At 41.4% G+C, this 12,704-nt stretch overlaps 1 protein-coding gene across 2 annotated transcripts in view; it reads left to right on the top strand.

Moving 5' to 3' along the window:
• map4k5 (mitogen-activated protein kinase kinase kinase kinase 5) overlaps positions 1-12,704 on the top strand; it is a 43,112-nt gene that overhangs the window by 3,513 nt on the left and 26,895 nt on the right. For both annotated transcript variants that reach the window (XM_080012103.1, XM_080012102.1), the window contains exons 3-7: positions 2,026-2,083; positions 10,423-10,513; positions 11,970-12,034; positions 12,277-12,332; positions 12,430-12,477. In XM_080012103.1, coding sequence (XP_079868229.1) covers positions 2,026-2,083; positions 10,423-10,513; positions 11,970-12,034; positions 12,277-12,332; positions 12,430-12,477 — 318 coding nt within the window. The remainder of the gene's footprint in view (positions 1-2,025; positions 2,084-10,422; positions 10,514-11,969; positions 12,035-12,276; positions 12,333-12,429; positions 12,478-12,704) is intronic.

Below are 12,704 nucleotides of genomic sequence, written 5' to 3'. Positions count from 1 at the left end.
AAGATGGATGAGCCGCAAGTACTACAAATATCAGGCACACCTTTTTTAAATTATTTTTTTTTTTCCCCTGACATTTGACAAGGATGATTGATTTAGTCTTGTTTATTAAAGAGGCTTGCTGTGCAACAGATTAAGCTTCCACCCAGCTGAAGGGAGTTTTACTATTAAAACCAAACTTCTCCTCCCCTCAAGCACATTTCTGAAATGTTCAGAGTTCTGCCCTTCTCCTTTTTGTGCTCAGGTATGTTCTGACAGCCGTAGGAATGGTAAACACAAATCGAAATCATCATTACTCGATCCCACTGCTCAGCCCCTGCGTTGGATTTAGGAGTCCTTTAAAATAGTTGTATTTACTAACACAATTCTGACATTTCACTGCATATATGTATGACCGTATGTATATGTATGTGACAAATAATCTCTTGAACTTGAACTTGTTTTTCCAAATATACGTGACCCCAGCTTTCGGTTCACTGCTAACCTGTTGTCTTTCAGGTGCTTGGGAGACACAATGGCATCCTAGCTTGCTATTTAGATTGCCAAATTAGTTTTTAATGTCTGAAACCTTAGCATGCAAAATGTATACATAGGATGACGTGCATCATGCGGTGAAATATTGTTATATGCAAACACTACACTAGCAAGCGCATCACACCATGCGTTTCTGGGGTAAAAGTTTTGTTGCAGTGTCGTTATCAACACTCAACATGCTGAAAAGAAGTTGAGCGGCGATATGATGATGTAGTATGTCTGAGAACCCATCATTCTTTTTACACACACACACACACACACACACACTAAAGTACACCGAATGATATGAACGTGTAGTTTGTAATACGCCATTTGGGACACCTCTGTTGGCTTGTGTCGGCGTTGGGCTTTTGTTCCTATTTTAGACTACACCATACATTTACACTCATGCACAACCTGCAATGCTGGTGAGCATAATAACACTTCCCATAACTTCAGATGTAGTTATTGTTGTCATGGTAATACAATAATTTGCTTCCTCAACCAAAGCTTGAATTTTGGTTTGTCTCCCTCCTTTGTCCTGAGCTCATGACCCAAGCTTGTCGCAATGCTTAAAATGATAGTCACAATATAGTCTCTTAATTTACTTATTAGTATATCAAAGTTGCATGTGTGCGTGTGTGTGTGTTACACTCCAAACTGTACTGTTATGAGGCACTGCTCGTCACCAGGCGCAGCTGCATTTGCTGTGTTGCAAGGTGGACGTGCTGCAGGCTTTTATGGTTTATGGGGGATTTAAGTGTTGGTCATGTCGGTCCGCTCGCACGGCTTAGGAGGCATTCTCTCTTGACCTGGATTTGGAGCCCAACGCAACCTACTTTCGCGAAAGAATTTCTGACACGATGATAGATTCATAGATTAAAAAGAGCCAGCCATATATATCAAAGCTATTTACTAAATATTTGTATTTGATAAGGAAATTAAGATAAATATAACTAAAAATGTGACTGACAGCTTGAACAGCCTTGCTGACAATGTTGCCTATTGTCTTACCTTTTTATCTTTTGGGGGTGACGCTTGTTTATGACCGCTTGTCTGTCCCTTTACATGCTAATGTATGTTGGTCCTGATTTAGAAATTAACCATTGGTATTTTAGGTGTGCTCTCTGTTGTTTTCCCTCACACCTTGTTTTATGTAATGGTGTTGAACTCAAATGGAGCCTCTTGGTAACACAACCCACTATTTAGTGTAATGGATCATTTCCACTGTATTCATCGTGCTCAAAGAGTTGGTCTGAATTGCATTACTCACTCTCATTCTTTGGTAGGCCAAAGTGGTAACTGATGCCACAACAGAGCAGTCTAATATGAGATTACCTGTCTAAATAAAGGTTAAATAAAAAAAATAAATAAAAATAGTCAATCGTAGTTGAGATTTTTCTGAAGACCTTTCGTTAAGGGCAATAATGCAGCAGTAAAATGTATATATTAGAACCAGTTCCAGCCGTAACATTGATATTTTTTGCTCATCGTCTGTCTTTTTGTTTTTTTCAGGCACGAAACATTCAAACGGGAGAGCTTGCTGCTGTGAAGATTATAAAGCTGGAACCAGGTATGTGTCATGATCTCATTACCTTAGTGAAAGAATACAAAAATAAGATGAGGGTCTTGGTTTGTATCTCTATGAGTTATTGGTTGTTTTTGTCACGGCTGACATGGCAGAGAATGTATTTTAAATCAATCTGAAATTCAAAATATGCTCAAAAGTATGTATTGGAAGCAGTTTTTAGTGATATTTCAATTTTATTTAGTGGCAAACAATAATATCAAATGATAACAAGTACAGATATCACATTAAACTTTGACCAAATGATAAATTCTATGCAGTAACTAATATTTTTGTTTATCAACTATCCAATTAATTACTGTGACGATTAGTGGTTGACCGGTTGATCGCTCTGTTGATTACATGGGCCGATATTTGCGCATTTTGAAATTATCTGCATCGGCTGATGCACTCACAAGGCCAATAAACAATGTCTGCAAACTAGTGTTCAATACTCGTTTTTTGCACTATGGATATAACGGTACCAGCTGTGCTTTCTCACTCTCTCTTGGCTCTGACAGCGAGTGACACACACACCGCTGCAGTGCCCACATAGCCCCGCCTCCTCTCACTCACTCGCTGTCTTCACTGTCTCATTCGCTCCAGTTTGTTGTGGTGTTTGCTCCTTAAAGAGGGCAAGAGTGGAGTCTCCGCGACCGCTCTTGAAAGGAAACAGCCAGAGTGCTGTTTGGAAGCATTTCGCATTTGAGGTAAAACGTATGCAACAACATTTTTATACAGAACACGGTTCTTTTTGGTTTCGGTTCAATTAGGGAACGGAGCTGCGGGGGGACGCACGGCGGAGCACAGATCAATGGCGCCCCGATGCGCACCATCGCTGGTGTCCCAATTGTGGAAATCTGTTGCCTCGATACCCATTCACGCTTTAAAAAAAAAAAAAACCTACGTGCACATAAAAAGGGCACCATGGACATCAAGGGGCAGGTGCTCGGGCACAGGACTTAATTTTGTAAAAACTGGACTTCTGTGTAGTAACTTGTAAATAATAAAGCCAGCACTTCTGTTACAGGGAGGCTCTCTATTTCCCGGCCAGACTTTAATAAGACGCAGTATAATATTTATTTATTTGTCGTTTATAATTATATTTTTTTCATTCATAAGTTTTTATTTTTATTTTATTTTTTTTAAACAAAGTTTCGTTTTTTGATTACCTGTGGAAATGTATTAGTTGATTTATTTTTTATAAAATAAGTGCAATGCAGACAATAAACGTCTGTGTTAATAAATGTTAATTTAAGTTCAGCAAATTGTGTCTCATTTGTTATTATTAAATTGTTGTATTTTATTAGATCCCCAACAACCTGAAAGGGCCATCGGCCACCCCACTCCCTAAATATCGGCACTGGCTATTGAAAAACCCGTATCGGTCAACCGCTATGCTGGTGGAAGATGGCTGAAGTCAATTGTAGGGCTGCCCCGACAAAAGATTTTCCTGATCATCAGTTTGGGCCATAAGTTGATTAATCGTCGCACGTTTATGATATTAACTTCATCATTTAAATATCTTTTTGGGGAATCTGAAAATGGTTCCAGGGTTGAGAAAGAATGTTATGACGAACATTTTTAGCACTGTGCTACATTACAGATAAATACAAAACCTAATAACCAGCCTTTTAAATATAAATTACATTTTCAAGTGCTGTGCATGAAGTGAGCCACCTGTTAAATACACCAGTTAAACATTATATCGGTTAAACTTATTAGACGGATTATTATTTTATTAATGTTCACATTTAAATTGGTTATTGGCATAATTTGCACTGAAATGTGGCTTACAGAAGATCGTTATCCCGTTGTCGGCATCCCCTCGTTAAGGACCCCTCGCCGGGCGCATTTCCCGGTGCCGTGCGAGAAACGGAACATTTATTTTTGAAAGAATTTTTGGTGGACTGAGGCTCTTTTCCTCGACTTACGATTTGGTGTACTGTTTTGGGGCAGCCCTAGTTAATTGCATAAAAATGTTCATAAATAATTTTGCATGTGATGTTGAATACTTAGCCACCAATGAATGGCAGACATGTACGTGTACTGTTACCAGACTGACATGATTTTCATTAGTGCAGTCATCCAGCCTTTACGTTGCTGAAGAGGACTAAGATGGAACTTTTAACGTGTTGACATTTCTGTCAACCTTCTTTACTACCACACAGATATTGGCAGACTAGCATTTACCTCCTAGCATCAGTCTACCTTCTGCTTTAAATGGTTGCTTCCTTTTAAAAATGAGCTGCTGAGCTGCTGAAGCTGTAAAACAACAACTAAATTTAGCAGAGGGATGGGCATTTTCATTTTTTTGAGTGGTCGACGACAACCAAGAATTTCAGTCGATTACCTCGACTAGCCGTGACATCAACACCCCCTCACCCCCCCAACAAAGACCATTAAACACATGTAAAAAACAGTTACCAGTACATAAATAATATAACTACAACAGGTGCTATTTAAAATTCTTCTTTTATTTTTCCAAATAGGCCAAGTGCTACAGTGGCCAAACAAAAACAAGTCTTACCAGAGACGACAAAACGAAAATGGCGAAATTTGCAAATGACTCCGCATCACAGTAGTAGAACCGTGGTAAAACAGCTTCATCCCACACAACGACCACTCTCACACTTCTTTTTTTTTTTTTTTTTCCTCAAATTGGGTGAAATAACGCCACACTTAGCTCCGTCTCGCCACCATCATTCTGTCATACAAGCGCGTTCTTTCTGTGGAGGAGTTTGCAGAGTTTCTCGTGATGCGCGTGCCACACCTATAAATCACGACTCGTTTCTCAGAAGTCAGCGTCGCTGCCCGAGTCGACTAATCCATCGGTCGCCTAATCATGCCCATCTCTAATTTGGCACTAATGAAAGTTAATGAAGATTTCATGATTCTGAAATTCTTCCAAACATTGTACAGTGTTGCCTATTTTCTCAGGACTGGGAACACCCTCAGCGTTCCAGCCTCCCGTGTAGATGTCTTGATTTGGAAATTGATGAATAATTTTCATTGATGCGCTTCAATGCAGTAGATTCACACGAAGGATATTTGTAATCAAGGTAGAATTTAAGCTACAAGGTTTTCAAGATGCAAATGTATACATATCACAAAAGCCGCCATTTGTCTGGGAAGCACATTATGTATGCAAGGCGTTGGGTGTCTGATCTGGTACTGTGCCTGTGCCCTCTTACTCATGATAAGGCTCCGGTATCTAATTCCAATACAAATGGCATGTGACTCTGTGAGTTCCCATTTGATGTTTCATTTTCAGAGCTATGTTTATTGCTAAATCTGATTTGGTTCAAACAAAGCAGTGAAAAAATCAATTACTGAAAATAATAAAAAAATCTAAAATCAATGATTTCACATTATTGTCAATGGAAGATATCAGTATTCATACCGGACCACTGTATCGGCCAGCATCAGGAGTGACTACTCAGTACCCAGAGCAGCTTTCTCATATTGTATAAAAGACAGAAAACATGTGTGTCAGAAAACATGGGTGTCTGCAATTGCTCTGGAAGTGGGGGTGGGAAGCAGAGATGGGTTTTCTTTTTTGAGGGGGGGGGGGGGCAGCAGCAGCACATTTACAATTGTGTTCTTCTGAGAGTCTCGGCTGGTGGTGACCCAGTGACGGTGCGTGTGATCCAGATTAGTGGGATTACGAATGGACTTTGTACCGCACACAACCAGACAAATCCTGGCTGGTTACCAGACATTATCTCTCTCTCGCTCTCGCTCTTTCTCTCGCTCTCTCTCTCTCTCTCTCTCTCAGGGGAATAAGTGGTTCTGCTTTATAAGGTGGATGCGTATTATTACACTATTAAAAGGTCATACTATGATCGTGGCATAAAATGAACAAAACACAAATTGTTAATTATTTGTATGACTAAAATTTCAAGATTGTGACCTATACTATTGTATATTATTGTTTATCTACTTGCAACACTATCTTTTCACTATGAAATTAATAAATCCTCATATCATGGCCACAATGCTGTTGTCTAAATTAACACGACAAGATATGACCAAATTAAGGATGCAACAGTGCAGCTGCAAGTTCATTGGTGGATTGTTATTATTTGGGTAAGTTCATCTGATTGGAGGGGAGTTGTCCAGGGTAGTGAATAGTTCAAATATTAATTTCCGTTTTTCCAGTACTGTAGTTAGTCATTTTTGTGCAACAGGTTTAAAAAGTGTTTTTCACACATATATGTAAAATAACGTGTGCGTGTGTGCCACGATGATGCCCTCGTTAGGGACCTCGGCTGGCCCCCGTCGGGCGCATTTCCTCTGCCGGCGGTGTGCTGCAACTGGCTCCGGGTCGGCTTATAAGGGCTCGGGGCTAGTGGGTGCGCTCCTTTCCCTGTTTCTATGGAAAATGCTGCGTAGCCGCACGTAGTTGAAAAACCAATGGACTATTTGGGGGCACCAGTGGATTCGATAGGAAGCAGCACTTGACTGCACCAACGCCTCCGGTGGACTTCTACTTTAATACCGTGGTTCACGTGCGTGTACGTGTCCGAACGGTTTGATATTATACCGTGTACCATTGCATCCCTAGACTGAATATTCTTTGATATAAGGTTTTAATTATTTTGTTTGTTTTGATTTGTTGATTCTGGTATAATACTTAATGACCATGCAGTTCAGACAAGTAGACAATATAGTCTAAAGTTTGTGATAATGAATTCCTCATGAATGAGTAGCACGTTTTCTGTTTACCGTCTCGAGTGCGAGCCGGCAGCACTATGTGGTGAGCTTGGGGTTGTAAACAGTCCATCTGAAAGACGCGAAGGAAATGGAAGAAGAAAATAACTGCGATTTTTTTTTTTTTTTTTTTTTTTTTTTTTTTTTAAATCTCCCGGAGATCTTGAGCTTTAAAATGACACTTATTCTTCTTCACTGAAGCAGGAGGCAGGGATTAAAATATAACGTGGTGTGTATGTGTATGCGGAGCAGAATATGAAGAGGCTTAGTTGCAGGTTGGAAGGACGTCTGGAGGTGGACAGGTTTTTATAGCTTTGATGGCTGTGGAAAATCTCAGGATGCAATAAATTCTGTGATAAATTACCCCTTCATGGCCTTTATCGTTTACAGAAGCCTGCAACTGCCCGATTGCTTATCAGCTGGGGGAAAGCTATTGGCATACAGTGGCGATAGGGTTGGAGGTTATCCGCGGGCGTGATCACCCATGACAGCCCTTGGCCGGGTTTCCCCACAATGCAAAGTTGTTTTCGCTTCATCCACTTAGAAGACATCAAAGATTAACGTGGTGTGATGAAGCGTTTGGAAATCCAAACCCGGAGCATCCTGTCAGGACAGGACTCTGTTCTACCTGCATGCGGGTAAACATCTCAGGGCGGACCATGGGACCGAACAGGTTTGACCAGGAGGAGTGTCCTTTCTGGAGGCAGCGACACCGATGGAAGAGAATGGTTTTAATCTGAGGCTGCGGAGTGAGCCGTTCTGACAGGTTGGAAGGAAAATGTCTGCGACGGGTTTGCTGTCACTTCCCTTCACTCAGTGACCATTTATGTTGAAATTAAATTTCAAACATATCACTTCCCATTAGTCTTGACTGTTAATTTAATATACTGGCCTCTTAACCCCATCAGCGGCATATATTTAGGCAAGGCAAGTTTATTTGTACAGCACATTTCAACCACAAGGCAATTCAAAGTGCTTTACATAAAACATCAAAAGCATTAATACAAGGTGCAAAGAAACACATTATAAAAGGACAAGGAATGCATAAAATAAAAGCAATAGAATACGTAGAATGCATAAGTTACAGTGCAGTGCAAGAAATGAATCAAGGAAACGTTGTTTTACTCTTTACATTCATTCTGTAAGATTATGAGGAGTGTAATAATTGCGCTAACATCACATGCGAGCTGCTGAGCATTCATAACGAGTTGCCGTTTTCCAGTAGTAATATTTATGTTTGAGATGACAGATAGTAGCAAGGAGAGATGGCATCCTGAAGCTCTTCAATTCTTCTAACCTTTATACCGGTTGTGATGCAGATTCACACTGTTGTTTAAAAGGAGGCAGAGCAAAGGGAAGCGTTCAGTCTGACGGGAAGTGGTCCGCCTCTTAGGGCCCGTAGTCAGAGTGGAACCCGTGCCTCTACTTGGTTCATTTTTCTGTCTTATTAAAAGATGTGTTTCTCTGTTTCTTTGTGTGTTTTGCTGCTTAGCGCACGTCTCAGATCAGCGCCGGTCTGTCCCAGCGTGACTTGAGTAATGCTGCAATTACACATGCATACCAACCGAGTAGCGCCTAATTAATGAGCACACCAAAGTGTTGATTTATTGTTTGTTAGTTTTGTTCACACGAGTTTTCCTGTTTTGAGGCAGTTAGGAAGGAAAATCTTCCCTGTCACATTTAACACTGTTTTTTTTTTTTTTTTAACAAGTTGAATATTTACAGTAGTGTATGACCGAAATCTTTTAAGTACCTAAAAACTGTTCTCTCTCTCTCACATCCTCTTCACCGGAATAGAAACATCCATCGGCTTCTGGCTCAAAACACAAAGACACACCATTCATTCATGGGCGCTTAGCCGTGTTTTCACACAGGTGGCGGACAATTTTTTCTATTTATTTTAGTGACCAAATCACGCTTCCCCTTCTGCGCCCAAGAGCGTTATGTTGGGTGTCGAGGTCCTCCCAGGGGATTGCTACAGGTCAAGAAGCTCCCAGTCACCTGAAGGGAGACGGGCGATAAGAGCTTAGGTTGGCTGGGCGTCGGATCATAAAGAGGATTGAAGGACTAAGTTAGATCGCTGCCCAGCTCATTAAGAGAGGTGTGCTACCAGTTACCTGTTTTGTTTTGTTTTGTTTTATTTAACAAGCCGTCATTGTTTTTATCATTATTGGACGTTTTACTCCGTTCCTGGAAATTGTTTGCATTCCTACTACACAGTGCAATCAGGACCAATGTTGACACATGTAGGTTTTTTTTGATTCTCTATGTTAAGCTCACTGAGCAACAGGAATCTAGACCTCTTAATTGTGTCAAATGAAGGCTGAGATTTTTGCGAACAGCGCAGTTGACGCAGGGAAGTTGATGTTTACCACTTCGGACTGGAATCCCGAGCAGACTTGGTTTCAGACGCTCACGTGCGAGGGCTGCACCTCCTCCCAGACGGGCTGAAAGCGCCACCGTTTCTGAGCGATTGCCTCATTAGTGTCACAGTGCGTGCGTAGAACAGAGCCACTGTTGTCCTTAAACTCTTTCCATTTCTCATGCACCCTTTGGGGGAGGGGGGAAACAAATAAAATAAACCGACTCAAAGAAATATCTCCTCAGGCAATCTTTAGCAGAATTGATGCTTGTCTTGTAAATCCTTTTTTCTTTAAACTTAATCATGATGTAGGGTGATCTGGAATTATGAGAGATGAGATGAGACCAATAACCCGGCACTGGGTTCCATCCAGTGTTTGGATGTTAATTTCCCACTTCAAGTAACACATGCAGTGTTAATTAATGCTGTTTATCTGTCAGAGGCTTTATTTCTCATCTGATGTTGATCTGTGTTCTACTGATGAGTCATTTGAGAGCAGACAAACAGCAGCCAGCTTCCGCTAGAGAGAGAGAGAGAGAGTGTGTGTGTGTGTGTGTGTGTGTGTGTGTGTGTGTGTGTGTGTGTGTGTGTGTGTGTGTGTGTGTGTGTGTGTGTGTGTGTGTGTGTGTGTGTGTGTGTGTGTGTGTGTGTGTGTGTGTGTGTGTGTGTTCCAGTGCCTCGTTTCTCTGCTCAATTGGTAGCAGCTGGTCTTGAATATTTTGGTCTTCCAGCTTCCTACCGATAGGATGTGTTGGAGTGCTTCTCCTACACATAAGGTGGTCTGGATGGTAGCCTGCAGAACATCAAAAGTGTGAAGGCACAAGGTGTTCCTTTTTAGCGATACTAGGTCAGAGTTGTCCAAAGTGTTTACACAATGTTGAAATTCTGAACCAAACAGTCAGGGGGACGACTTTGTTGCACGGGTTTTCAACTTGGCACACTCAAAGGAAAGATTTAAGTGCTCTCCAAAACCCAAACTTTTAAGCCTGCTTATTTGTACAATACACATGAGCCCATAGTTTAATTGTAACACAACCAAAAATAAAATATTCCGTAAATTAAGGATGTCGTTCTGAAAAGCCATTGGGCTGCAACATATCAGTTTTGGATTTTTCAAATTGGCTAGATTTGCACTTGTTTTGAAACTGAACACTTCAGATTGTTCCATTGCTGAATATTTGGATTATTAAAGCGTCGCTCTCTCTCTCTCTCTCGCTCTGTGTGTGTGTGTGTGTGTGTGTGTGTGTGTGATTCCTCTTTATGCAACCAGGGGATGACTTTTCCATCATACAGCAGGAAATCTTCATGGTGAAGGAATGCATGCACCACAACATTGTGGCCTACTTTGGGAGCTACCTCTGGTAAGAGCTGCCTCAAAACACCACCACCACTTGTCATGTGATACTTGATAACCCCCCCCCCAAAAGACACACACAGCCCCTTGGCTGCCATATAGAATATACAATGCCTCCAAATTCAGACTTCCTTGTGAAAAACCCTTTAAGATCTGCCGAGCTGCTCCTTGAAACACGCCCGACTGACTGAACGGGTTTGTCACACCCGTGTGTGAGCGATGTGAGTCACTGTGATTCAGGCTGATGCTGACTCGGCCTCTTCGTTGCCAGGACGCGGCGCTGCAGGGTTTAATGGAGCCCGATGTTTTGAGACTGGTATCTCGGGGAGGAAGCGGGGCCGGTCGGCCCACTGCCGCCCAGGAACTCCAGCAGGTTTAACAGGAATATGAACCTCTGATCTGCTTAATGAGCCGCATTAGTCATGTGAGATGCACGCCGTATCCCAGCATGCCTCACTATGCAGCGCGTAAAGGGCCCTGCTATGCATCCTGAGCTCATTTGCGACACCAAGAGCAGTACAGCGTCCTGTTAGGGAAGTTCCTAGACTCTCATAAACCCATTGTCTACCATGTGGAATCAATACAGTTTGCCAGGACCACATTATGTGCATCTTAATTATCCATGTTGGCCATGCACAGAGGCCAACTAACACATCTAGGAATGTCAAAAGTATGACTGAAATGGTCGTACATGTGAGTCACATTTTAGTGAAAGCCAAACCTTTAATCGAGGAGTAACTTCTTTAGCTGCTCAGTGTTCTTTCTTCTGCAATCCAGGCAGGTTTTCTGACATTCTCCTTTCTTGGGATTTTTCTACTATATCTTTACTTTCATCTTGCAAGGATGGAACAATACTGAAACCGGTATTTGACTGATCTGGCCAAATAGCACCATTATCCCCAGTACAACTATGTATAAGCATCTGATGCCAAGGGTTAAACATTTACACATCAAACATTTCAGATATTTCCTGAGTTTCCCTTCAGGGATTAATAAAGTGTTATCGTATTGTATATTTATGAAAAGTGACTTCATTTTTTCTCTTTTTTGATGCATAGAAGTGTTGTAGAGATCTGTAATGGAAAATAATGCGGTATACATCAATCTTAAAGTTCTAATGACTGTGACCACATGGCTCCGTAAAAGTATCTATCACTACCGGTCTCATTATTAAGGATTGGGATTCAGAATTGGCATTGGTTGTGGAAGAAGTGATATCAGTCCAGGTGTCAAATGAATCTTGCTCACAGTGCGGGAGGACAGTGCCTTTTATTTTGGGCAGGAGGGCTCGCTGCATGGGACGACTGTTCTGTTGCAGGGTTGCACTTCGCTTTGTTTTTTTATATAATCTAACTTAAATTGTTATGTTATTATACAACCACTGTCGCTTGGCTGCGTGAATCAGCAAGTCATTAGTCGACACAGTAACTTCCTGAATTTTCTTCCCTGTTACTTTGGTTCAGTCGGGAGAAGCTGTGGATATGCATGGAGTACTGCGGTGGAGGATCTCTCCAGGACATTTATCATGGTGAGTTTATTTTTCCTTTTTATTTAGTTGTCAGAGGTCAAAGGTATGACTCACGTTGTAAAATGTGAAGCAATGTTTTGTTTACATTGTTAAATCCCTCTCTGTTGCCAACAACCACCACATCCTTGGCAAGTTCCTAACTGAGGGTGCATTACATTCATCCTTAGTGTGTGAACTTAAATATTAATGTGTGTGTGTGTGTGTGTGTTTGTGTTTGTGTTTGTGTTTCTTGTGTGTTCCAGTGACTGGGCCTCTCTCAGAGCTTCAGATAGCTTATGTCTGCAGAGAGACGATACAGGTAATATCTCTACGCCCGTCATACTTTGGAGGGGGTATATTTCATCGTTGGAATGTTCCGTCAAAATTAAAATGCACCGCAATCATTTTCTCCACAGGGTTTGGGATATCTGCATACCAAGGGCAAGATGCACAGAGACATCAAGGTACGTCACCTCTACAATTTATTTTTTCTTTTAAAATAAATTATTATTCATCGATGTCCATGTTATTCTAGCTATGAGGAAGTATCTTATTTGCAAAGACCAGACTGAACTGCAAAGATGTGGACTCGAGTCATTATGTTGATGACTTGCAACTTGACTTGACAGAACATTAATGACTTGAGACGCGACTTGGAAGTTGAAGACTTGTGACCTGACTTGATGACTCC

This window comes from Zeus faber (assembly GCF_960531495.2).
Source record: "Zeus faber genome assembly, chromosome: 13".
In the NCBI taxonomy this organism is placed as follows: domain Eukaryota; kingdom Metazoa; phylum Chordata; class Actinopteri; order Zeiformes; family Zeidae; genus Zeus; species Zeus faber.
This window is presented reverse-complemented; position numbering and strand designations above follow the sequence as displayed.